This window comes from Garra rufa, chromosome 14 (assembly GCF_049309525.1).
Source record: "Garra rufa chromosome 14, GarRuf1.0, whole genome shotgun sequence".
Lineage (NCBI taxonomy): Eukaryota > Metazoa > Chordata > Actinopteri > Cypriniformes > Cyprinidae > Garra > Garra rufa.
Genome location: NC_133374.1, coordinates 34,002,995 through 34,030,081, shown reverse-complemented (window position 1 = coordinate 34,030,081; position 27,087 = coordinate 34,002,995). Strand labels below are relative to the sequence as shown.

The 27,087-nt window shown below is 45.3% G+C and overlaps 1 protein-coding gene across 1 annotated transcript in view; it reads right to left on the bottom strand.

The window, feature by feature from the left end:
* Positions 1 to 6: 6 nt before the first annotated feature.
* Positions 7 to 27,087, bottom strand: part of LOC141284989 (LHFPL tetraspan subfamily member 6 protein) — a 145,421-nt gene continuing 118,340 nt past the window's right edge. Inside the window, exons 3-4 of the mRNA XM_073818023.1 lie at positions 25,299 to 25,397; positions 7 to 340 (exon numbers count right to left, since the gene is read on the bottom strand). Coding sequence (XP_073674124.1) covers positions 222 to 340; positions 25,299 to 25,397 — 218 coding nt within the window. The 3' untranslated portion in view covers positions 7 to 221. The remainder of the gene's footprint in view (positions 341 to 25,298; positions 25,398 to 27,087) is intronic.

Below are 27,087 nucleotides of genomic sequence, written 5' to 3'. Positions count from 1 at the left end.
TGAGTTAAGCACTCAAGCTTTTTTTTTTTAGAGAGCAGAGGAAGTACTCCAAAAAAAGAGTCATGTCTCTTTTAAAAGTGCATGCTCATTTTTATCACATAAATGTCCGTATGAGCACTGCAAGTCTTAGTCAGAGTTGCATTAATGGAGGAAAGCCGGTCTCCACTGAGTCTAAGACATCCGTCCTGCTGTGGTTCAGGCTGTAGTTGAGGTTGGTTCTTCTAGTAAGGGTATTGCTTTTGTTTCTTCCCTGCGAAACAGGCAAGCCAGGTGCACAGCAACATGGCTGAGGTGGCACCGGCCCCAGTGCAGTAGTATGCCCAGCCAATCTGACAAGAGCCTAAAGACAAGTCAGACAGAAAGAGCGCTGACATAAGTGCATGAACTTCTGAAAGCTTCAAATGTCAAAGAATGAAGGGATCATGTGTGATAGATAAAGTTTATGAAGAAAATGTGTGTTGACAGATCATTTGATAATTAGCGTATGGAAAGATGGTAAAAAGTTGTTCAGTGGTGTTCAGTCCATATAAGCTATGAATGTTTTGAATACCCAAGCGATTAAGAATGAGTTAATTATTAATTATACTATCATTACTACAAATTCCCATTTTTATTTAAAGTTAAACATATAGCTTACATAATAAAATGTTGGGAATTCATTTGTATCTGTCCATAAAATATATTTTTTTGCCAAACAAAAATCATTTCTGTAAATCTGTGCCATTTATGAAGGGATTAGGGAGAGCGGATCCACAGCAGCTTTGGTGCCTACACTCTATTGTTATAAATCGGCATGTGGGTGATTTCATGTCAATGAAAAGCTGTTAACGAATTGCTCACCCAAGCCGAAATATGTGCTTTTGCTTTTTATATATATGTATTTCAAGTAATGACATTTTTATGGTTTCAGTTTTAGTTAATAAAACAAAAATAATCCTGCAGTGCACCCCCTGGTTTTAATTTCCACCTCATTAGAAAACAGCATTTTTACATTTCAATCTAAGTATTTACCATTGCTTAGTGAAACTGGGACAGGAAGTGACAGAATGTGAGCACCGATGCAGGAATAATACAACATCCAAAACTATTCTATCAGCTAGCAACCAACCCTAAATAACTGCTTTCCAAACAACTCTGTCCACACAGAGATCACTGCCAAACCAAAAGACTTGCTGTTGGAATTTGTGTTTCAAAGTTCACCAAACTTGAAACTGACTTAAAATTGGCACAAGGAAATTGATCTGCCACTAGAAGTCTATTCAGTGCACCATTTTCCATTGAATTGGCTATACTTTGCCTACAAAATGTTGTCTACATTTTGTTTTTGCACCTTTATGATCTATTTTTCTCATTTTTGTCCTCAAATTTGGGTCAGATCATCCATGGCGATCAAAAATATAATATTTATGGAATAACATGACAACAGTTTACACCTTTGTGCCATTTTGATCTGATTTATGTTTTCTCTCTTTTCTTACAAGTTTGTACGATCTGCATTAAAATTGGCTCAGATTATCCAGTCCAAAATAAATAAATAAATAAATACACAGGGGAGACCAGGGATGAAAGTATTGCTTTTTGTTTGCACATCAGTAACTCAGAGGTTGTTTGTGCTAAATCTCTCAAACTTTGATATATGATAGTCACATTTGTCTACTACAAATACAACTCACTTGGACATGTACTGCATAATCACAGATTATGTGAGTTAATGTCAAATACAAAGAGTTCCATTGTTACAACCTACCACTACTGGGGTAAGTTGTAACACAGGCTGGGGATAGATGTAACAGTGTGAAGTAATTTGCTGAAATAAGAACCACACTTCCAATTCATGCAAAAGCTTGATTGAAAAACAAAGAATATATATATACATATATTTTTTTATAAAGTGAACTATTTAAAGTGACAAAAACATTATACTGTATTCATTTTAGGACTTTAAATTTAGCACAATTGCTAAACAATTGCTGTGTGTGTGTGTGTGTGTGTGTGTGTGTGTATACTGTATTCAGTCACTAGCTGTATTTCCAGCTACCTATTTTTATGTGAATTTTGGAATATCACATAAAAATGCTGGATGGAAATGTCAAGATGCAAATGAATTCTAAACATGTGCACAACAAAACATATGTACTCATTTTAGGCAGACAGTGTTTTTATCCAATAAGAAGATGCGTATAGACTATAGTGGAAACACATTTTACATTTAGCATACTACTAATAATAATTACTGCTAGTTGACATGCAGTTGCAGAGTTACTTATCAAAAGCTGTCTAAAGGGTATCATCAAAATAATCAAGCTGATCATATTTCACAGTCATCTGATCCGAGACCTGATCTTATGGCTTTTTGAGAAATATTATTATTATTACTTATAAGTGGTCTTTGTATGCTTTACATGGTAAAATATGAGACATATAATACCTTATAACTATGAGGAGGTAATCATACTCATAAAAGTTATAATCAAAAACAAGTAAAAATTATAATACATTAAAACTGTTCTTTTGAATACTCATGAGATGATACAACATATTATAAGGTTTTTTATAATGCATTATGCATTCATTATAATGCCTTAAGTATACCCTTATAATGTATTATAAATACAGGCTTCATAGAAAGTGTTACCGTGAAGTGTTTCCACATTTTTACATAAATATATGTATTTGTATCATTTTATTTGTATCATTTTATTTTATTATTTTATTATTTGTGTTCATTTTATCATTAGTTTATTTTCTAGTTACAGTGGGGAAAATAATTATTTAATCCTCTGCTGATTTTTTACATTTGCCCACTGGCAAAGAAATGATTAGTGTATAATTTTAATGACAGGTTATTTTAACAGTGAGAGACAGAAAAACAAACAAACAAACAAAAAAAATTCACTCATTAAAATGCAAATCAATTTATAACTTTTTTGAAATGCGTTTTTCTGATTTTTTGTTGTTGTTGTTATTCTGTCTCTCACTGTTAAAATCAACCTACCATTAAAATTATAGACTGTTCATTTTCTTTGCCAGTGGGCAAACATACAAAATTGGCAGGGGATCAAATAATTATTTTTCCCACTGTAGTAGTATAGGACTTAAAAGTTTTAGTAGTAGCAGTACCTTAAGCTTTAATCTCAGTTAACGTTCACAGAAAAATACAGAGCAATCGATGACACCAAGTCAAGGTAAAAAAACTTTTTGCACCAAAATATAAAGATGTTAGCATTCATGCCAAAGTCAAATGAACATTAAGCTTCTAAAATCAGTTAAGTGTTCAATATTTTATAAGTACAAATAAAGCTGCTAATTAAATGCAGAAAAACAGTGTCATCCTAATGATGATTAATTACTTAAATAGAGAATCACAAAATTGGTGTGTGCTGTGGTGCCAAGTTCAAGGGCGTTCATGTTAAACATACAGGGTATGAGACTGAAGGGAATTTAACAGATTCATGCTGCTTAGTGTATCAGCAGGCTATTTAAATTACAAAATGAACAGAAATTATGATTTTATAACTTCAAAGAAAGAAAGAAAGAAAGACACAAATAAAGAAAGTAAAACCTTGAGACATTTATTAAGGACTGTTACATGTTCCCTAGAGGTATATCAAAGGAATAAAACCCGCTTGATTTCTAAATTAAAGGAACACTGATCCGGTGAGAGACAAAAATTGTGTGTGACATTTGTTTGTTCCATTATAACGGCAAACATTTCAAACAACTTTGTTGCATTCAATAATAATAATAATAATAATAATAATAATTCATTACATTTATATAGCGCTTTTCTAGACACTCAAAGCGCTTTACACTGTCATTCATGGTATCTCCTCATTCACCACCAGTGTGCAGCATCCACCTGGATGATGCGACGGCAGCCATAGAGCGCCAGAACACCCACCACACACCAGCTTACTGGTGGAGAGGAGACAGAGTGATAAAGCCAATCAGTAGATATGGGATGATTAGGAGGCCATGATGGATAGATGCCAATGGGCAAATTTGGCCAGGATGCCGAGGTCACACCTCTACTCTTTTCGAAAGACATACTGGGATTTTTAATGACCACAGAGAGTCAGGACCTCGGTTTAAAGTCTCTAATCCGAAAGCATTTGCCCTTAGATGTTTTTATAGAACAATGTCCTCTTACGTCAAAAGATCAAGAGAATTTTGGTTTCTCAGTTCATGACCCCTTTAAAATAGCAACATATTAAAATATTCTCAATTCCTCCAAATTCTTTTGAGACATACCCACTTGAGGTTACACTATAAAGCTCTTACATTGAAATCATGCAGCCGTATTCACTGTTCTTTTAAATAGTAACATGACACTGTTTTTTATGTTGAAAAATATGCCTTCTGACAAACAGCTGAGGTCTGGCATTTATCTAATGTGAACAGTATTAGTTGTGTAGTTTGGGTGCTGAATGCAAAATACAGTTTTGAATGCAGATACAGTTTATTTTGTAAAGCCGAGAACACACTACTGTCAGACCGATTATGAATGCCATTTGAGCTCAGTCAATGTTTTCAGTCTGTGTTTAAAGTCGTTTAGTGTGCGGTGTCTAAAGACTTAAAGACCACATATTTCATCTTCACAAAAATTATTTTTTGTTATAAATTTTGTGTCTGATTCCGGTGACTACCCTTACGAAAATTAACCATGTTTTTTTTTGTAGTAACCATGGTTTAACTATGGTTTTTGAAGTAAAACCATAGTAACTACAAATGAACCATGGTTTAACTATAGTTTTTTATAGTAAAACCATAGTAACCATAAAATAAACCATGGTTTTACTATAGTAACCATGGTTTGACTACGTTTTTTGTAGTAAAACCATAGTAACTACAAATGAACCATGGTTTAACTATAGTTTTTTATAGTAAAACCATAGTAACCATAAAATAAACCATGGTTTTACTATAGTAACTATGGTTTGACTACGTTTTTTGTAGTAAAACCATAGTAACTACAAAATAAACCATGGTTTTACTATAGTAACCATGGTTTAACTATGTTTTTTGTAGTAAAACCATAGTAACTACAAAATAAACCATGGTTTTACTATAGTAACCATAGTTAAACTATGTTTTTTGTTGTAAAAACATAGTAACTACAAAATAAACCATGGTTTTACTACAATAACCATATTTAAACTATAGTTTTTTTTTGTTGTAAAACCATAGTTTTACTACAATAACCATATTTAAACTGTTTTTTGTTGTAAAACCATAGTAACTACAAAATAAACCATGGTAACCCACAATAAATTGCAGCCTATATGAATACACACAAATATAAACAAATAATATGTATTCATTGAAATTCATAATATTAAAGTAAGGTAAAGATAATAAATATGATAATTCATAATGTTCGAATGAGTTCAATGTATTACATGTGACTAATGGTGCGTTCACACCGCACACTTTGTCTGCGTCAGGCAACGCTCCTAACGCATCTAGTTTGACGCATGTACGTTGAAGATTGCAACGCTTGCTTTTTGGTGCGTTCACACCGCACACGTCCGGCAACGCATGTGCGTTGAGCAAAAAAGATCACGTGGTAGGGGCTTCCTCGCTGGACTTTCTGAACTGTGGCGGATCGTATCGAGAGAGTGGCTTGGCTTTATTTATTAAATAGACATTCCTGTCTTTATACAAAAACGAGGACGGATCATACAGTTCTCTGCGATTGCAGACGGCTACAATAAGCTTGTCTTCCATTGTTGAAAACGATATTTTTTCTGCTCCCGCTTCATTCAAGATACGTGTGGTGACGTCGCTACAGTGAGACACTCTGATTGGTTGACGCACTGCGTCAAGTGCGTTAAGTCCGTCAAAAGTTCAACTAGCTGAACTTCTGCGTTGCTTGCGTTGTCTGCGTTGACGCTTGAAACGCAGGTAACGCTTGAAAAGTCGACGGATCCAACGGACCCAACGCAACGCAGAGCCCCTGACGGACCGCTGACGGACTCAACCATTGACTTTACATGTAATCTTGCCGCAACTGACGCATGACGGTTGGGGCGGTGTGAACGCACCATAAGAATTCATAGAAACACGAACATCTATATACGGTATTGTCCTGACGCGGCCCCTTTAAGAAATCCGAATGTAGCGCGCCTGCAACTGTAGCGCGCATCATTTGAAAATAACGGTCGAAGAGGAAAAGCAGCGAGTGATTAAAGGTGTTTAATTTGTTCAAATTTGATTTGAAAGACGGCAAAAATGGCGAAATAGTAACATTTATCTGGTCTGTCTCCTAAACCAACTATTTTGGGTGATCTTGGTGAGTTGTTGAACTCGCGTTTGATTGTATCTGCTGATTATAGCACAGCAGCTTTGTGTCAAAAGCTATGAATCTGTACAGTGGCGGACTGGCCGTCTGGACGTTCGGGAGAATACCAGAACGGTCGCTGCAGCAGGACGGCCGTCGGCCTCTGTGCAGCCGTCACAGTTTTTTTTTCCCTCTTTTTTTTCTTGCTCATAATTTACTGTTGTTCTATGTCAAGAACGATAGGTGGCAACAATCCGCCTACAAGCCCATAGATGCGCAAGGCAAGCTCACTCGCCAATGCTTGTCACTCAACCGTTTAAAAATGCAGGTGGGAGAAAGAACATGGATACTGCAGGTGTTGGTAATAGGGGGAAAAAAAGGAAAGAAAAGGGTGTGAAGGAGGAGGCTGGTAATAGGGGGAAAAAAAAGGAAAGAAAGCAGCAGCACAGGCACATAGAGCACAGGCACATAGAGCAGCAGCACAGGCACATAGAGATGAGGGACAGGTGCAGGAACAGGGGGAAGTTCCCCAGACAAGTGCAGTGCAATTTAGGCAGGTAAGCATGAAAGGAGGATAATTAGGGTTATTTCCTAGGTAATCTGACTTTAGCCAATGTAATTTCAGGTTGCTACATTTTTATCTAAACCCCAATGAAATAAAACTATTGCAGTTTTTACAGTTGATTAGCTATAAAACATGATATAAACATGCCGCTGCATTAACATGAAGGCAGAAGAAATATTTAATAAGTAATTAAACCGTTTTTGTGCACACTGCAAAAACTCCATCTAATCAAGTCAAAAAATCTTGTTTCCTGCTAAAAAAGTATTTTTAACCTTGTTACTTATATACTAAGCAAGAGTATAAGGTGTTATATTATTAATCTTATATTGAGTATATATGCCTTATTTTTAGAATTCTTACCAAGTGTGATTTGTCTTATTTCATTGGTAGATTATTTCACTTAATTTAAGAAGTTTCTTAAATTAAGTGAAATAATCTGCCAATGAAACAAGAATTTGCTAAGAATTCTCAAAATAAGACAAATATTCTCAAAATAAGATTAATAATATAACCTCTTCTGCTCTTGCTTAGTATATAAGTCTCAAAAAAAGATCAAAAATACTTTTTAGCTGGAAACAAGATTTTTTTGACTTGGCTAGATGAACAGTTTTTGCAGAGCCGTATTTTTTGCACAAATTAATTAAGAGATTAGTAAGTAATAAATATAGTTTAAGATTGCATGCCATTTCTATCATTTGTTTTTGTATGTTTTAGGTAGTCACCTCATCTGCGTATTTTTTTAGCAGAGAGACATTAAAGAGGGCTGTTTATTTCTGTGAGTATTCTACACTATGCTTTTAACACATCTTTTATAGTCAACATCAGAGATAATGCTATAATTCGGAAGGTAACACATCATGGGTTAAGATTTAAGTATTTTGAGACCCGTGTCTGCTGCTGATTAGCTTTCACACACATCTGTTGTTGTGGGCTGAGCTGAGTCAAAGTCCAGGGCTGTTTTTTAGTCCCAGTCCGCCACTGAATCTGTATAACGTTAACTGATATTAATAATGATAGTCATAAGGTTATATGTTTATGCTACTAATTTTCATTGTATAAAACATTGGAGTAGTGACTATTCTGCCACCATTTGTAGCTGTTTTAATTAATGTTGTGCTTTACAGCTTTGTAGCGTCACTATACTTTAAGTGCAAATAGCACACGTTGTTGGTAGAGGCTATTTACACTAACTCCATTCACCAATGTGTGATTAGGCTAGTGAACACTATAAAAGACAGCAGTCTTAATTTCTCCCTTTTCAAATATTTTAATAAAAATGAAGGAAATAATTTGTGATGTCTATTTGCTTTGTCTTGAGAACAACAAAGTTGTTATTTTTCTTGTGAAGAAAAAAAAGGGTTACTACAGAAAAAAAGATTTAGGACATTTAGATTTAGAATTTAATTTTAGATTTAATTCTAACTACTATTAATCATCCAGCCCAGGTGGATTTGCTAAATTAAACTACTACTAATTTAGAAAAGACTGTGTTTTACCTTTTGTTGCTTTTTTTGTTGTTGGTATTTTTGGTCTTTCAGTAAAGAGTTATTTTTCTTTCCAACTTCTGGTGTCCTCTAAGTTTTATATCTACCTCCCTTACTCAAGTCTAGAACTGCTCCAGTGTAGTATTTGCATTGAAGGACAAGTGTTACATACCCTCTCTCTCTCTCTGTGTGTGTGTGTTTGCGCTAAAGCTGTGTGCTGCATCAAGGTGATGTAAACGACAAACTGCAAGTACTATTTGTTAGTAAAATAAAAACAGTGGAAAAGTGCACTTTAGATTACAAAAAGGGGAAAAAAGGACATGAACAGGCATCCAATTTGATCCCATAATATTTATGTCTTGTCAAAAAATCCTAAAGGATTCCAATAAGAATTTTGTACAGGATTCTTATTGGAATTTCTATCATATTTTGGAACCATTTCTATAGGAATATTCTTATAAGACATAAATATTCTGTAGGATCAGTCCTAAACGATTTTTTAAGGGATCTAATTGGATGCTTGTTCATGTCTTTATGGAAACTTTTTTATCTGAAGGTGCACTTTTCCACTGTTCTTGTTTTGCTAACAAAAAGTACTTTCAGTTTACTGTTGACATCACCCTGGTGAAGACGTTGTTCATTGTATGTTGCTTATCAAAGAATCCTAAAGGATTCTGATAAGAAACTTGTACTGGATTGTTATTGGAATAGGAATTGTCTTATAGGATTTTCTTATGGGAAAAGACATAAATATTCTGTAGGATAATTTCTGCAGGATTTTAATGAGATCCTGTTTTCTAAAAAAAAAAAAATAAATAAATCCTAACACTATTCCTATAGGAACGGTTCCAAAATATGATAGAAATTCTAACTGGAATCCTGTAGAGGATTCCTATTGGAATGTACATCGAGGTGAGTTAAAGTAAACTGCAAGACACTAAACTATTAGTTAGTGTTATAAAAAAAAAGTGTACAGTTAGGATTCTTCAAAATTCTTGAAAGATGCTTTAAAATAAAACCCATTAAAATCCTGTAGACATTATGCTACAGGATTATTATGTCTTGTATAAGAAAATCCTATAAGACAATTCCTAATGGAATCCTTTAGGAACGGTTCCAAAATATGATAGAAATTCTAACTGGAATCCTTTAGAGAATTCCTATTGGAATCCTGTAAGTGTAAAAACCGGATGGCTGTGTGTGTGGTGTTTTTATGGTGCGTGGATGATTGGGTGCAGGTGCGTGATGACTAGAATTCAGGTGACTGTGATCGGGGCGTGATTGTGGGTGCAGAACCTGACCAATCCGTAACAGTAGGATTTTTTGACAAGGGTTACTATAGTATTACTACAATATAACCGTAGTAAAACCATGGTATCAGAACCATGGTTTTTTAAAACCAAAAAAAAAAAAAAAAAAACGCACCAAAAAAACAGTTACTACAGTCATGGTTAACTACAGTTTTACTATATTATTACTACAATATAACCATAGTAAAAAAATGGTATCAGAACCATGTTTTTTTAAAACCAAAAAAACGCACCACAAAACCACGGTTACTACAGTCATGGTTAACTACAGTTTTACTATAGTATTACTACAATATAACTGTAGTAAAACCATGGTATCAGAACCATGTTTTTTTAAAACCAAAAAACGCACCAAAAAACGTCTGGGTTGCGTATGTAACCCCGGTTCCCTGAGGACAGGGAACGAGACGCTGCGTCCTGGTGGACACTATGGGAACTGCCTTCAGCATGACCGGTTCTGAAACAAGCTATAGAACAACGACAGTGAACGTGACACTATAAAAACAGGTGCCTGTGAGCACATCACCATCTTTTTGTCTGACGGAGGTATATGCAGGGCCCGAGGCATGGCCCCGAGATGCAGCGTCTCGTTCCCTGTCCTCAGGGAACCGGGGTTACATACGCAACCCAGACATTCCCTTCCGGAGGGAACTCTACGCTGCGTCCTGGTGGACACTATGGGAACGCTATACCAACGGCGCCATGCCGAGGGATAAGTGATCAACTGACTGATTGAGGAGTCAAGAAGGAACATCACCCCTGCTTCAGCGAAAGTCGCTGGGGCCCAGCCTGACCTGTCACGGCTAGCTCGGCTACCTGCGCAACTCTCAAGCGTGGAGGCCTAGAGAGGGCCTAATACACTCAGCTCCCTAGGATTGATGAAACTTACGAACACCCACATAATGGGTGGAGTTTTTAGAGAATGGAGGTCTCAGCAGAACGAATGTCTGCTCTAAGGAGAGGACCTGACAACATTCAGTGCTAACAGGTATAGGCCTAAATGGCCTGTTATACTCGACACTGGGGGTACTCTGTGCCTTCCAAAGAGCAACTCTAAGAGTGGAGGTGTCGTGATACCTCTACACTCAAACCTGGAGGTAGTCAGTGAGGCTGAATAGCCTGTGCAGCAGAACTACCTACATGGAGTTTCTGAGGAGTGACTGCTTCAATAGAGGAAGCCCAAAAACACTCTGTGCCTTGCAAAGGATAACTCTAAGAGTGGGGGTCTCATGACCCATCTACACTTCAACACTGAGGGTAGTCAGTGAGGCTGAATAGCCTGTGCAGCAGAACTACCTGAGTGGAGTTTCTGCGGAGTGGCGGCTTTGATAACAAGAAGCCTGGTACCACTCTGCACCCAGCAGAGGACAACTCTAAGAGTGGAGGTCTGTGACCTATCTACACTCAATACTAGAGGTAGTCCGCGAGGCTGAATTGCCTGTGCGGCCGAACTACCTATTTCTAGTGGAATCTCTGGAGGCAACGAAGGACTCTAAGAGTGGAGGTCTCATGACCTAACTACACTTCAACACTAATGGTAAACAGCGAGGCTGAATAGCCTATGCGACAGTACCTGAGTGGAGTCTGGAGAGTGGAGGCTTCGGCGAGAAGAAGCATGACAACACTCTATGCAAAGAAAGACTCTAAGAGTGGAGGTCTCATGACCTAACTACACTTCAACACTGATGGTAATCAGCGAGGCTGAATAGCCTATGCGACAGTACCTGAGTGGAGTCTGATGGCAACATTCTGTGGGCAAGAAAAGACTCTAAGAGTGGAGGTCCCATGACCTAACTACACTTCAACACTGAAGGTAATCAGCGAGGCTGAATAGCCTATGCGACAGTACTACCTGAGTGGAGTCTGGAGAGTGGAGGCTTTCAAGAGAGGAAGCCTGACACACTTCCGTGCTTAGCAAAGAAGAACTCTGAGAGTGGAGGTCTCACAACCTATCTACAATTCAACCCTGAAGGTAATCCGCGAGGCTGAATAGCCTGTGCGACAGAATTACCTACGTGGAGCTCTCCTGGAGAGTGGAGGCCACAGGAGGCGTCAACACTCAATCCTGCTAGCAGTGCTATCTGGATTGGAAAACGCAGAGTTGGAAAAACTAAAGGTTTTTGTCAAAAGATGGGAACGGAGGTTTACCTGCGTGGCCCACACCATAAAGGACTTAAAAAAGGACCCACCAGTCGGGGGAGACCTTTACCACCAACGTGGATTTCAGAAAAATGCCTAATAATGCATTTACCACTCATGTGGATTTTAAGGAGTGCTCAAGGACTTGCGTGAGAAAACACCACAAATGTGGTTTTGAATAGGTCCCCAGAGCATAGCGAGAGGATCACCAGATTGCAATCTCTAGGCGGTAGCAAAGCCTGAAAGCGGAGCTTCTGGAAGAGGGGAGGCTTCAGCAGAAAGACTCTCTAAAGCAAGAGGAGGCCTACGACGCTCCCCTTAGTGAAACTCTTCAGAGTGGAGGCCTCAAAGTGAACGCTCTAAGCGAGGGGAGGCCTGGCTACACTCAACGCTCAAAGAAGTGGCAAATACTCACAGTAGACATAACAATGCAGAATAGCATTTATCTCATAGCTCTGTGTAGTGGAGGCTCCGAGATTGCATCTCTAGAGAGAGAAGCCTACAACACTAGATTTTTGGTGAGTGGTAGACAGCACTCCCCCAAAAATAGTCAGCGAGGCACCCAGGGGCCTACCAGCTGCCATAACTGTGAGAGTGAAGGTCTCAGTACTGTGGCTGTGACAGAGAGGAGACTTATTACACTGTGCTTATCAGTGGAGTTGAAAAAACTTAAGGGTTTTGGAACCAACTCGAAGATGGGCACGGAGGATTCTCCTGCGTGGTCCACACCGTATAGGATTTCAGAAAAGGACCCTACCCTCATGGGGGGAACTTTACCATAAATATGGATTTAATGAAGTGCCTAAGTAGTGCACTTACCACTCAAGTGGTTTTTAAGGAATGCTCAACGACTTGCGTGAGTAATCACCACTAATGTGGGTTTGAGGAGGTGCTCTGAGCATAGAGAGGAAGACACCAATATTATCCAGGGCGATAGCAAGCCCAGAAGTGGAGCTTCAGTGAGGGGAGGCTTCAATGGTTACAGACTCTCTCGAGCGCAACAAAGCCTGACGACGCTCAGCTGAGGAAGCTCTTCCGAGTGGAGGCCTCGGTTTGAACACCCTCTCGAGGAATGGAGGCCTAACTACACTCAACGCTTGAAGTGACAGGCTCACGAAAAGGGCTCATATACTAAAAAGCAGAGCCGCATTATTGCGTTTCGGCCTGTATTTCTGGAGAGTGGAGGCTTAAACAGAAATACCTCAAACAGAGGGAGCCTGGCGACACTCAAACCAATAAAAGCTCTCATGAGTGGAGGTCTAAAAGAGTGACCTGACTACACTCAACGCTAAGAAGTATTATCTTTTATACGAGTCCACACGTTAGTAGGACTCTGCAGAGAGGAGGCTTTAAAAGACATCCTTTTAGGGAAAAAGCCTGCTACACTCAGTTCTGGCAGAGGGGCTTTAGCACGATACCAGAGGATAATTTAGCGAGGCCCAGAATGGGGCCTAAAAGCCAAACGTGAGATTTCTACTTAAAAGCGGGGCTTTTCTTTTTAAGGAGAGCGGAGGCTTCAGTAAAACATCTCTCTCTCAGAGAGGGGGCCTGACAACGCTCTGTTCACCCTATCACATAAACTCCTAGGAGTGGAGGTCTCACATATGTGTATACAAATATTCACAGGGAAGGGACCTGACTACACTTGTGCAAAAAAGAGTATCACTTTTAGCAGGGTTTAAGCGAGCGGAGGCTTCAGCAGAGCGATTTTTTTTTTCGCTTGAGGCGGCCTTACAATGCTCAAGAGGGTTTCTTAGCATATTTCCATATGTATATGTATGTTGGGTCATGTCTATACCAATCTTACTCTAGTGGAGGCTTCAAACCTGACAACGCTTAACCCAAAGGGGATTTAACTACAAGTGGAGGTCTCTACACACTGTTTTTTAAAACGAGGGGAGACCTAGCTACACTCGGCACTTGGTGGCAGTAGAACTCAAGAGGAGCTCAAAAACTGCAATAACAATCACCCAAGCGGAGCTGGTAGACAAAGAAACATACATATACACGTGAATATTTTATTAAAGTGTACTGTTCACATACCGGGCCATCAGATTGAGTATCAATCTCATCATCGGCCCAGCCCCAGAGTCTTTGGCGAGGGGGAAAAAGGAGGGGCAGGCAGCCGAACGGACGTGAGGGGAACCGGAGAGGAGACTCTAGGTACCCGATCCAGGCCTGCCGCCACGCCTGCGCTGGATCGTCTCCCTTAGATCCCCTCTCCTATTCCGTGCATCACGCCTCCTCTGGGACCGACTCCTCCCGGGGGGAGGGCCCCAAGTGGCCACACTGGTCTCTGGCCCCTGGACCAGGACGGGCCTGGTTTTCCCCGGTGTTCAGGTAGGGGCTTGGACCGGCGAGGGATGCATGATTTAAAAGCCGCCGAGCACGCCTTCGCCTCTCTGAATTTCTCGACCACCGCCTCGACGGATGTGCCGAACAACTCAGATGGCGAAACCGGCGCATCGAGGAGAAAGAGTTTCTCTTTCTCCCCGATGTCCGCCAGGTTCACCCACAGATGTCTCTCCGTGGCCACCATCGCTGACATGGACCTGCCCACTGCGGTCGCTGTCTGTCTGGTGGCCCTCAGAGAGAGGTCTGTGGTGCGGCGCAGTTCAGCCACCTCCTCCGGGGAAAGCCCCAGACCTCGGTCCAGATCTTTCAGTAGATCAGCCTGGTACGCCTGCAACACTGCCACTGTGTGCAGAGCAGCACCAGCCTGACCCACTGCCGCATATGCCCTGCCGTTCAACCGAGATGTTTCTCTCAAAGGCTTGGATGGCAGGGTCGGAGCCTTCAGGGTCGATGTCCCTCCCGCTGAGAGATAGTTCGCAAACGTCTGCTCAATGGGAGGCATCGATGCATATCCGCGCTCCTGCATCCCCTCGACATCAACATAATTCACATGCTGATGCCTGTGAATGCGGGCTGAATATGGCCTGTCCCATGCCTTCTCGATCTCTTTATGTAGATCAGGAAGGAATGGGAGGCTCACGGGAGTTGGCTTGTTATGGCCGGGAAGTAACCGCTCGTCCAGTCTACCTAGGGCGGCCTCTTCCCCGGCGGGCTTCCACTGAAGGTCTAATCGGGTAGCCGCGCGGTCCATAACTGACATCAACTCCTCATATGCGGGGCAGGCAGGCTGCATGGGCTCAGAAACCTCATCTTCTTCCATTTCAGCCTCCTGCTCGCCCTGGCTTGAAGCCAAAAGAGCACTCGCTGCAGGATCGGAAGATGTGAGAGACAGCACATCTTCCGCTAGCAGCGCGTCCTCGTCTCTGGCTGACGTGCGTGAGAGATTAATCCCTCTCTCAAACTCGTCAGCCAGCTCCACCTGTGATCCCCACGATCTCAGCCGCCGGGCAGCCTCAGCCTCACCTGTTTTTATACTAGCAGGCGCCTGTTGATGACGTCATAGGCTGGCGCCGGCCAGTGTCAAGTTCACTGTCGTTGTTCTATAGCTTGTTTCAGAACCGGTCATGCTGAAGGCAGTTCCCATAGTGTCCACCAGGACGCAGCGTAGAGTTCCTTCGGAAGGGAACCGCGGTTACTACAGTCATGGTTAACTACAGTTTTACTATAGTATTACTACAATATAACTGTAGTAAAACCATGGTATCAGAACCATGGTTCCCTTCCGGGAACTCGAGCCGCGTCATGGAACGCTATGGGTAACGCCATTGGCGGGCCGCACTCTGAATCATGTCTACAACCAATGAACGACGGGGGTGACGTCACAGGCGCGGTGACGTCACCGACCAGGAAGTATAAAGCACGTGCGTTTGAAGCCGGCGGCAGCTTTTGTCATTCAGCGAGAGCGCTCTATGTTTGTGTCTGTCGAAGCCATTCTGCTGTTTTTCGTGCCCAGTTTGGTACACTTTTATTTGAGTAGCAATGGCTTCAAAACAACCTTTTTCTAAAAAGAGTTTGGTGGCGGTTAAGCGCCCGCACAAGCAGTGTGTCCCTCCCTGCCAACGTTACATTGTTGGTGGCGATACACACAGCTTGTGCGTGGTCTGCTTGGGAGCGGAGCACGCTCAGTCAGCCCTCGAAAAGGCTGGCTGTGAGCACTGCGATCGATTGCCGGTGCGCGTGCTTCGCTCCCGGAAAGCCCTCTTCGAGGAGGGGGCTTTCACCAGCGTTCCCCGTGGGAGTGGCCCCGCTTCCGTCGAGGCGGAGCGGCAGCTGCACTCGTGGGGATCGCAGCTCGATCTGCTGGAGGGTATGGAGACGGGTGAACCCCTATCTCCGCCCTCACTCAGCGGAACGAGCGATCTCCTCCTGGATGTGGAAGCCCGCACTGCGGTTTCTTCCCCCCGGGAGGGGATCCCCGAGCTCCTCTTGTCTTCCTCCGAGGAGGTTGACATTGAAAGCGCTGTTGAGGAGCCACAACCGCCACCCCGTTCGCCTCACTATGAGGAGCTGATGGAGGTGCTGACAAACGCGGTCGCCAAGCTTCACATTTCTTGGCCCGCGGAGCAACAACATGCATATGAGCCGCAGCGAAGTCGACTAGATGATCGCTTCCTGCGGACAAAGTCAGCACCCCCTAAGCAGAGCCTTCCTTTCTTCCCCGACTTCAGGCTGGTACATGCTTGCACACGATGGCTATTCTCCAAGCGTACCAAGCCGACCTGCTTAAGGAGTTTAACGATGGCGAGGAAGTAAACATCACAGAGATGCGACGTACCGCAGATCTCGCTCTCCGCGCCACCAGAGAGACCGCCCGCGCTGTGGGGCGGTCTATGGCAGCCCTGGTGGCCGCGGAGAGGCATCTCTGGCTGACCCTGTCCGAAGTCAGAGAAAAGGACAGGGTCACGCTCCTGGACGCCCCCCTGGACCCAGCCGGCCTCTTTGGTGCTTCGGTCGACACAGTTGTCGCCAGGCACCAGGAGGCCCGCAAGCAGGCAGCGGCGTTCAGGACATTCCTTCCTCGCCGAGTTTACTCCTCTGAGGCTGCTAGACGGGAGCAGCCTCAGCCGTGTACCAGCTCCTCATACCGTGAGGCACAAAAGCAGAGCGTTGCCGCCCGTGCTCCTCCGGCTAGGCCTAGAGGGCGGGGCCAGCAACGCTCGAAGTCGAAGGCCTCGAAGAAGAAGCCCGACCTGAGGGTCGTCCTTCAATCTAAGAGGTCTTCGGCTAAACGGCCCTGACGGTTGTGGCTCAGGGCCGTTGAGGGCAGCCCCTCACGAGCAGGTCTGCACCGTACCCTCGGGTGCGGGTTCCAGGCCCCCTCGTGGCCCTCAGGAGATACGTCAGCTAACCCTGCCAGTGTTACAGGGCGCGGCGATCTCCCGCGAACATCCTCTAGCTGTTCCGCCCGGAAACGTAGCGGCCCTGGAGAGTTCGCAGCCCCCGCGGGGGTCTACAGAGGAGCTAGTTCAGGAACTCCCTGCCAGTTCTCTGTTACAGGCTTCCGAATTAGTTCCTCAGAGAAATCCAGACACCAGTCTCGAGAGGCTGGTACCCTTAGTAAACTTTCTGGCAGCGTGGAAGCTACTGCCAGATGTTACAACGTGGGTCCTGCGTACTGTAGAGAAGGGTTACGCTATTCAGTTCGGCGGCAAGCCGCCGCCCTTCAGCGGGGTATTTCCAACTTTAGTAAGCCCCGAGCAGGGTCTGGTAATGGAACAAGAGGTAGATACTCTTCTGAGGAAGGAGGCCAACGAGGTGGTCCCTCCTCAAGACAGGGAATCCGGGTTCTACAGCCGTAACTTCATTGTTCCGAAGAAGGATGGGGGGCTTCGGCCCATCTTAGATCTCAGGCTGCTAAATCGCTCAGTCAGAAAACTGAAGTTCAAAATGCTCACTGTCAGGCAGGTCGTGTCACAAATCCAGTCCGAGGACTGGTTTGTCACGATAGATCTAAAAGACGCTTACTTTCACGTCTCCATCCTTCTTCAGCACAGGAAGTTTCTCAGGTTCGCTTTCAGGGGCAAAGCTTACCAATACAGAGTACTTCCTTTCGGCCTAGCTCTCTCACCCCGGACTTTCACGAAGTGTGTGGATGCTGCGCTGGCTCCACTGCGACTCCAGGGCATCCGCATACTCAACTACATAGACGACTGGCTCATTCTGGCCAGTTCGGAACAGTTAGCGGTTCAGCATCGAGGTGCTGTTCTCGCTCACATACAAAAGCTGGGGTTGAGACTCAACGCCAAGAAGAGCGTCCTCTCTCCATTACAGAGGACTACTTATCTAGGCGTGGTGTGGGATTCATCCACGATGCGGGCACAATTGTCACCTGCTCGGATCGATTCCATACTTACTGCAGTAAATGCGGTCAAGCTAGGCCAGTCACTCACTGTCAGACAGTTCCAAGTACTGTTAGGTCTTATGGCAGCCGCGTCCAACGTGATACCTTTTGGACTGCTGCATATGAGACCACTGCAGTGGTGGCTCAAAACCAAGGGGTTTTCCCCGAGGGGAAACCCATTCCGCAAGATCAAGGTCACGCGGCGCTGCCTACGTGCCTTGGCCATGTGGAAGAAACCTTGGTTTCTCTCTCAGGGTCCGGTTCTGGGGGCACCTTGCCGCCGCGTCACGCTAGCGACAGATGCGTCCCTTACCGGATGGGGAGCGGTAATGAGTGGCCGCTCAGCCCAAGGCCTGTGGAGCCCTCACCACCTCTCATGGCACATAAATTGCCTGGAGATGTTGGCTGTGTTCCAGGCCCTCAGGAGTTTTCTACCAGACCTAAGAAACCGTCACGTGCTGGTCCGTACAGACAGCACCGCGGTAGTTTATTACATAAACCATCAAGGAGGTGTCCGCTCACGCCCCTTATTCAAGCTGGCGTACCGGATGCTCCTGTGGTCTCAAGGAAAACTCCTCTCCCTGAGAGCAGTCCACATTCCTGGACGTTTGAATGTGGGAGCAGACGTCCTGTCGAGGCAGGGGCCGAGGCCCGGGGAATGGATGCCTCACCCAGAGGCGGTGAAGCAGATCTGGAGAGTGTTTGGCCAGGCACAGGTGGACCTTTTCGCGACTCGAGAGACATCGCAATGTCCCCTCTGGTACTCTCTAGTTCCTCCAGCTCCACTGGGGCTGGATGCCATGGTACAGACGTGGCCGAGGCTTCGTCTGTACGCCTTTCCCCCGATCGCTCTGCTCCCGGGAGTTCTGGAACGGGTCCGCCGGTTTCAAGTACGGCTGTTACTAGTAGCCCCGTACTGGCCGGCCCGAGTGTGGTTCTCGGACCTGATATCTCTCCTCGACGGCTCTCCATGGGAGATTCCCGTCAGGAGGGACCTCCTGTCTCAGGCTGGGGGCGCAATATGCCACCCCCACCCAGAGAAATGGAGGCTATGGGTGTGGCCCCTGAGGGGGCACAACTCATAGGAGCGGGTCTCTCAACCGAGGTTGTTGAGACCCTTCTCCAATCCAGAGCTCCCTCTACGAGGAAACTGTATGGCCTCAAGTGGAACTTGTTTGCGAGATGGTGCCGCGAGCGCCACTTAGACCCAGTCAACTGCCCGGTTGGTTCAGTTCTGGAGTTCCTACAGTCTCGCCTATCCGCTGGGCTAGCTCATTCCACCTTGAAGGTTTACGTGGCGGCTATAAGTGCCTACCACGCCCCTCTAGGTGGCCTCTCAGTAGGCAGAGAGCCCCTGGTCATACGATTCCTCCGCGGTGCGCTCAGGTTGAGGCCTCGAGTGACACCCAGGGTCCCCACGTGGGACCTGGCTGTGGTCCTAGAAGCCCTATGTGCGCCTCCATTTGAGCCCATAGAAGAAACTACAGATCGCATACTTACCCTTAAGACAGCGCTTCTGATAGCCCTCACCTCTCTTAAGAGAGTTGGGGACCTGCAGGCCCTTTCAGTGGCCCCGTCTCATTTAGAGTTTGCCCCAGGGATGGCCAAGGCCTTTCTGTATCCCAGGGTCGGGTACGTCCCGAAGGTCCCCTCTCTAGCACCACAGCCCGTAACGCTGCAGGCGTTTTATCCTCCTCCATACGTGGAGCAAAATCACAGGAAGTTGAACTGCATGTGCCCAGTCAGAGCCTTAGACGCATACGTCCACAGAGCTGCCACGTGGCGTAAAACAGAGCAACTGTTTGTCTGTTATGGCCCCCCTAAGAGGGGGAGCCCGGCTTCAAAGCCTACTATTAGTAGATGGATCATCGATGCCATATCTACTGCTTATGAGTCCTCTGATCTCCCCTCTCCCTTGGGACTCAAGGCTCACTCTATTCGAGGTCTGAGTGCCTCGAGAGCTCTGACGGCAGGTGTCCCCATCCAGGACATCTGCAATGCTGCGGGTTGGTCCACGCCCCTGACATTTGTCAGGTATTACGAACTTGACCTCAGAGCCGCTCCAGGCTCAGCTGTGCTCTCGGCCTAGTGCGCTAGGCCCAGAGAGTCAGCCACCTCCCTAGCCAGGAGGAGACTTCGCAAGGCGCCTTCTTTCTGCGGAGAGAAGAGAAGTCACTTCGCCACTAAAGAGATCTGCAATGTTACCTTTTGTCCGCGGAAAGCTAGACAAAAGCCCTTACTCTCATGCCCTGATGCTGCCATCAGACCCAGTCTTACTCCCTCTCGTTCTGGGCATACTCCCAGACAGAGGACTAAGATTCCTCGTGTGCCTGCGGGCCGAGGACTGCCTTCAACAGCTGTCCGCTGAGTGCTAGACAGTGGCATCCGGTCCCTCTTGTTCTGGCTAAACCCCAGACAAAGGACTAAGACTCCTCGTGTGCCTGAGGGCCGAGGGGTGCTTCTTGCACTGGCTGGCGAACCAGGCAAGAGGTCCACGGTTCTCTTGAGCGCCTGGAGGCCGAGAACTGTACAGCCCTCTTGTCCGCGGAATGCTAGACAATGGCTTAATTGTCCTCGTGTTCTGACGCAGTGTGCTATCAGACCGAGTGTAGTTCGGTCCCTCTGGTATTCTGGCCTCATCCCAGACCAAGGACTAAGACTCCTCGTCTGCCTTAGAATAAGGCCGAGGAGTGCCTCACGCGCTGGTTGGCTACCACGCAGAGGCCCCTACTGTCTTCCCCGTGTGCCCGAGGGCCGGGGATTGCAGTGCCCTCTTGTCCGCGGAATGCTAGACAATGGCCTATTCCCTCGCGTCCTGGCGGAGCTCCAGGCCGAGCCTTGGATCCCTCTTGTTCTGGCTGAACCCCCAGACAAAGGATCACCCTCTCCTCGTGTGCCCGAGGGCCGAGGAGCCTTGAGGTCAAGTTCACCGTCCTCGTGGGTCTGCGGACCGAGGACTGCCTACACCATCTGTCCGCCGAGTGCTAGACAGTGGTCATTCGGTCCCTCTTGTTCTGGCTAACTCCCAGACAAAGGGCTAAGACTCTGCGTGTGCCTGAGGGCCGCGGAGTACCTCTCGTTCTGGCTGGCGACCAGACAGAGGAAGACCTCCATTCCTCGTGTGCCTGCGGGCCGAGGAGCACTCTTGGGGTCGAGTGCACTGTCCTCCTGGGTCTGCGGACCGAGGACTACCTAACACCATCTGTCCGCCGAGTGCTAGACAGTGGTCGTTGCAGTCCCTCTTGCTCTGGCTACGCCCAGACAAAGGACCTAGACTCCTCGTGTGAGCCGAGGAGCACCTCTCGCTCTGGCCAGAGACCAGACAGAGGTAGAACCCCATTCCCCGGGTGCCCGGGGAGCACTCTTGAGGTCGAGTGCATTGTCCTCTTGGACCGAGGACTACCGTACACCATCTGTCCGCCGAGTGCTAGACAGTGGTCATTCGGTCCCTCTTGTTCTGGCTAAACCCCAGACAAAGGACTTAGACTACCTCTCCTCGTGTGCCCGAGGGCCGAGAACTACAGGGCCTCCTTGTCCGCGGAATGCTAGACAAAGGCTCTTTTTACCCTGGTTGCACAGACACTACGCAGGGTTTGATAATCATGGGAGCGTTGGTAGTCTCGTTCCCCATAGCGTTCCATGACGCGGCTCGAGTTCCCGGAAGGGAACGTCTCGGGTTACTAATGTAACCTTAGTTCCCTGAGGGAACGAGACGCCGCGTCTCGGACCATAATTCCCGCACCCTGCGGCGCTCGCTTCATTCCTTAGAGCTGCCGCCGGCTTCAAACGCACGTGCTTTATACTTCCTGGTCGGTGACGTCACCGCGCCTGTGACGTCACCCCCGTCGTTCATTGGTTGTAGACATGATTCAGAGTGCGGCCCGCCAATGGCGTTCCCCATAGCGTTCCATGACGCGGCGTCTCGTTCCCTCAGGGAACTAAGGTTACATTAGTAACCCGAGACGTTTTTTAAAACCAAAAAACCGCACCAAAAAAACGCGGTTACTATGGTCATGGTAAACCACAGTTTTACTATAGTAAAACCATGGTTAATTTTCGTAAGGGTAACTGCACCTGTCCTCTTATATGTAGGTCTACTAATTTAAATGAGCAAATTTTAAAAAATAATTTCTGAATAAAATAATTTTATACACTGTTCTACACAGTTTCTAACTTTATAGTTCAAGTGCCCTATTGTAATCTACAACAGTATTTCAGGATAAGGGCAATTGTGCATGACTTTAGGTTATGTTGACAATAGTTTGTTACTGTTGACGGAGATGTCGTAGTTTTATGTGTCTTCCACTGTATTCTATGGTTTATTTATTCAATAGAGTCAAAGAAAAAATTATTGAAATTACCTAAATATTGAGTCTGACTTCGTCCATTAGTTACTAATGCCCGCTTACTTTTGCCCAGGCCCACCCAGAAATAAAATTCTGCCTATGCCACAGCATACAAGTTTTTAAAAAATGCATTACAGTACATTTTAGTTTATTATAATGCTTGTCAGTACAATTTAGCATTACATTTTAACCATATTTCAAAGACAATAGAAGAAATTACATATAGAGATGTACATAAATACTACTGAAGTAGTTCAAAAAACACTCAAGTATTCAGCTAATTGCATTCATTTTATATTATTTAATTGCAATTAATATGCTATTAAGTGTCAGAAGACATTACATTCAGTTTGCACTTAAGTATAAATTCTTAATTCTTAAAAATATATAATTTCCATAAAAACTTTTTTTTTTAAGTATATTAAAGTTTAATTTTAATTTAATTTTATTTTATTAATTTAATTATTTTTTAAAGCATCTTATTAAGCAAGGTCAACTGTTGGACATAATGCATAAATTGTTCAATGCTGTCACTGCATAAGTAATGTAGATGTTTAAAGATGCATGTGCACTTTAGAGTGTAGGTGTCACATGTCACCTGATACTTCATGTCTTTTGCCTTTGTTTTGCACTGTTTGTCATTTGGTTTCTCCCTCTGTCTTCCCTCGTCTGTTTGTGATCATTTGGTTTAGTCCTTGGTTAATCATTATCTGTATCACCTGTGTTTGATTATTAGTCATCTGTGTCACCTGTGTTTGTAATTAGTCTCACCCTTTATCAGTCGTTTGTTTCTCAGTTTGCTTTGTGTCGTCTTAAAGTTATGTTTACTGGCCTTTGTTTTCTTCATGTTTATGTCTAATAAACACGTTCGTTGGATCTACTTCAGTTCTCCTCGAGTCATCACTCTAGTGCCTTCCACTACCAGTAAACCGTGACAGAAGACGACACCCAATTAAAGATGACTGAGGCTGAGGACAGGCTATGGGGGCTACGGCAGAGTGGTCGGACATTGGAGAGGTATGTGGAGGAGTTCATTGAGCTATACCATCAGGTGAGCTGGCCCGACGCCTGTATCGGCATTGTGTTTCTGTTGGGGCTGGACCAAGATATGATTCGTTGCGATCTCTCTGTTCATGATTTCCCGTTTGTCGAATTGGTCAATATCATTCTTTCTTTAAACCACTCTAATTTCGAGATTAAACAAATAGAGAATGTGAGTCAATTTCATCCAGCCCCCTCAGAAGCACACCACATCGCGTCAGCTCACCCAACGCCAAGAACCTCCACATACCCCACCAATGGTCCCGGCCACCTGCCAACCCAGAGACACTCCAAGGCCCGTCGGTCTAACCGGGCAGACCCCAAGATGGCCGTGATTCCTGAGTTCCTGGCCGAGATGGCCTTCGTATCTGAGTTCCCGGCCAAGGAGGATATTATGGATCTGATGGACATGCCGATTCCTCAAGAGTTCACAGCGCCTATTTTCTCTCCTGATCCTCCGCTGGTCCTGTCCAGCCTTCCTGAGCCTCCGCTGGTTCCGCCCAGCCTTCCTGATCCTCCGCTGGTCCTGTCCAGCCTTCCTGAGCCTCCGCTGGTTCCGCCCAGCCTTCCTGATCCTCCGCTGGTCCTGTCCAGCCTTCCTGAACCTCCACTGGTTCTGCCCAGCCTTCCTGATCCTCCGCTGGTCCTGTCCAGCCTTCCTGAGCCTCTGCTGGTTCCGCCCAGTCTCCCAGAGTCTTCGCTGGTTCCACCCAGCCCTCCAGTGACTGCGCCGCCAGAGCGCCCTCCAGTGACTGCGCCGCCAGAGCGCCCTCCAGTGACCGCTCGCCCAGAGCTAGCTCCTTCAGTGTCTCCACTGGAGACGCCCAGCCCTCCTGAATCTCCGCTGGGGTCGTCCAGCCGTCCAGAGCCCGCTCCTCCAGAGCGCCGTCCAGAGCCCGCTCCTCAAGAGTGCCGTCCAGAGCCCGCTCCTCAAGAGCGCCGTCCAGAGCCCGCTCCTCCAGAGCGCCGTCCAGAGCCTCAGCTGGTCCCGTCTGGCCGTCCAGAACCTCAGCTGGTCCCGTCCTGCCGCCCAGAGCCTCAGCTGATCCCGGCCAGCCTTCCAGAGCCTCCCCCCTATGAACTGCTGAATTTCCCAAAGAAAATTTTGGGGGGGGGGGGGGGGGGCTATATACCCCGAGTCCACGTGGCCTGGCCGAGGACCGAGGCCAGGGCCACGGGGACTGCCCAGCCATGGCCACCTAAACTGCCAGTCCGGCCATGGCCTCCTGATCCGCCATGGCCACCTGAACTGCCTGTCTGGCCGTGGCCTCCTGACCCGCCATGGCCACTCGAACTGCCTGTCCGGCCGTGGCCGCCTGACCCGCCATGGCCACTCGAACTGCCTGTCCAGCCGTGGCCGCCTGACCCGCCATGGCTTCCTGTTCCGCCCTGGAGGCCTTCCCAACCCAGTAAGGTCCTGCTCCGTAATGGCCTCCAGGGCGCCCGCCCGCCCCCCCTCCCCGGTGTTTCCATCACGGCGCGAGACGCGCCTACCAGGAGGTACTGTCACATGTCACCTGATACTTCATGTCTTTTGCCTTTGTTTTGCACTGTTTGTCATTTGGTTTCTCCCTCTGTCTTCCCCCGTCTGTTTGTGATCATTTGGTTTAGTCCTTGGTTAATCATTATCTGTATCACCTGTGTTTGTTTATTAGTCATCTGTGTCACCTGTGTTTGTAATTAGTCTCACCCTTTATCAGTCGTTTGTTTCTCAGTTTGCTTTGTGTCATCTTAAAGTTATGTTTACTGGCCTTTGTTTTCTTCATGTTTATGTCTAATAAACACGTTCGTTGGATCTACTTCAGTTCTCCTCGAGTCATCACTCTAGTGCCTTCCACTACCAGTAAACCGTGACAGTAGGTGACACGAGGACGTACCAAGTTCAAACTGATCTGATCTGTTGTTGCATGTCTGCCGGACCTCCTCACTGTCCCACCCGAGAGGATACAGAGCACATCCTGAACCGATGAGCAGACCTGCAGAAATAGAGATGGAACAAGACATGAATAACATTACTCATGTATAATAGATTGAACACATGCAGAAATATCTAGTAGTCTTTCATAAGAATAAGATTTGCTAAGTATTCAACTTTATTGTGTAACTCAAAATCACACAGTTTGTACTATAGATATGAATGATATGTCAAATCAAGTGGCCTGTGCTATTACTTTTCTAAGTGATCAGATTTACAAAAATACTATATAGAGGGATATGCTCACCAACCACCTTCAAAGTTGGGGCTCACACTCAACTTCCAAAGAACTGTCTGCAGCCCACAAGTGTTAAAAATGACTGCTGAAGCGAAAGACCTGTCTGCCACAAACCTCTATGCTTATAAATGGAAAATCTTTGAGAGCTGGTGCTGATCAAGGGAGAAGAACCCAGTTGTTTGCCAAATTCCAGTTTCTGTCCTTCTTACAGAAGCACTTTGACAGCGACTATGTGCCTTCTACACTCCAAGTGTGCACTGCCGCTATATCAGCCTTTCACAGCAAGGCTGACAGGCAGTCAGTGGGCAGGAATGGTCTGGTAAACAGATTTATATCTGATACGAGATGGCTAAACCACCCTTGCCCATCTACAGTTTACAGAACATGAATTGCCTTATTGGGGTTAGAGCCTACTCCACAAGAATACTTTGCTTCATTATGGCCATAAGCGAGTGGGGTATCTATTAGGAAATATGCTCAGCCACAATACTTTATGAAGTATTTATTTTTCTTTCCAATTTAAAAAGAGAGAAAGAGAGATTGATTACATAATTCTGAGGAGAAAAGTTCTCAAATTTGCCATCACTCCCCAGATGTTGTATGAGAAACACTCACGCACCGTAAAATAGTTTTCTGTTATTTAATGCCAAATGAAAATATAAAACCTTTGCTAAATTTTATATTAATAAATGTACAAATGTGTCATCATAGTCTGTGAAAAGGTATTATTATATATTCTAATTAATATTTTATACAGACCTATATATGACATATAGACTGCCCTTAATCCAAAAATGAGGTCATCCTAAAAGTATCGTAGAACTAAAAATGGACCGAGATCAGTTGAATCCTTGCTAAAACTAGCGGTCTGAAGCCAGATCCCCTGTGCCACAGGAAGATAATGTGCCTTTTCTACAGATTACCATGAGTTGGGGTCTTGACACAAATTCTCATCTGACTCCAGTGGCTGTCTCCGGATAGATACCGGCCCACAGGTCCTTGGCTAAGGGGCTTTTCTATCACATTAGCTTAATCCTTTCCAATTTTTCCCTCATCAGTTTTAGTAGGACTGGAGAGAAAGAGAGGGATAGGTACTTTGAGGAGCGATGATTAACCCCATCACACCGCACAGACTTACTGCGGTGGGCTAAGATAGCAGCCAGGAATAGACTAATCTATACACTGATGTACACAGTTTGAGCAAACCCAGGTAAAAAAAAAAGTGCACTAAAATGCACTTTATTTAAGTATACTTAGTACACTTTTCAGTAATGTACTAAAAGTGCTCTATTTTCGCACACTAATTTTGTACTTAATGTACTAAAAGATAGTATTAAGTATATGTTAAGATAAACTTAATACCATCTAAGTGTACTCAACTGTGCTATTTTGAGACACCCTGAAATTGAACTAAAATGTGCTTTTAACATACTATATCTGTATTTTAAAAAAT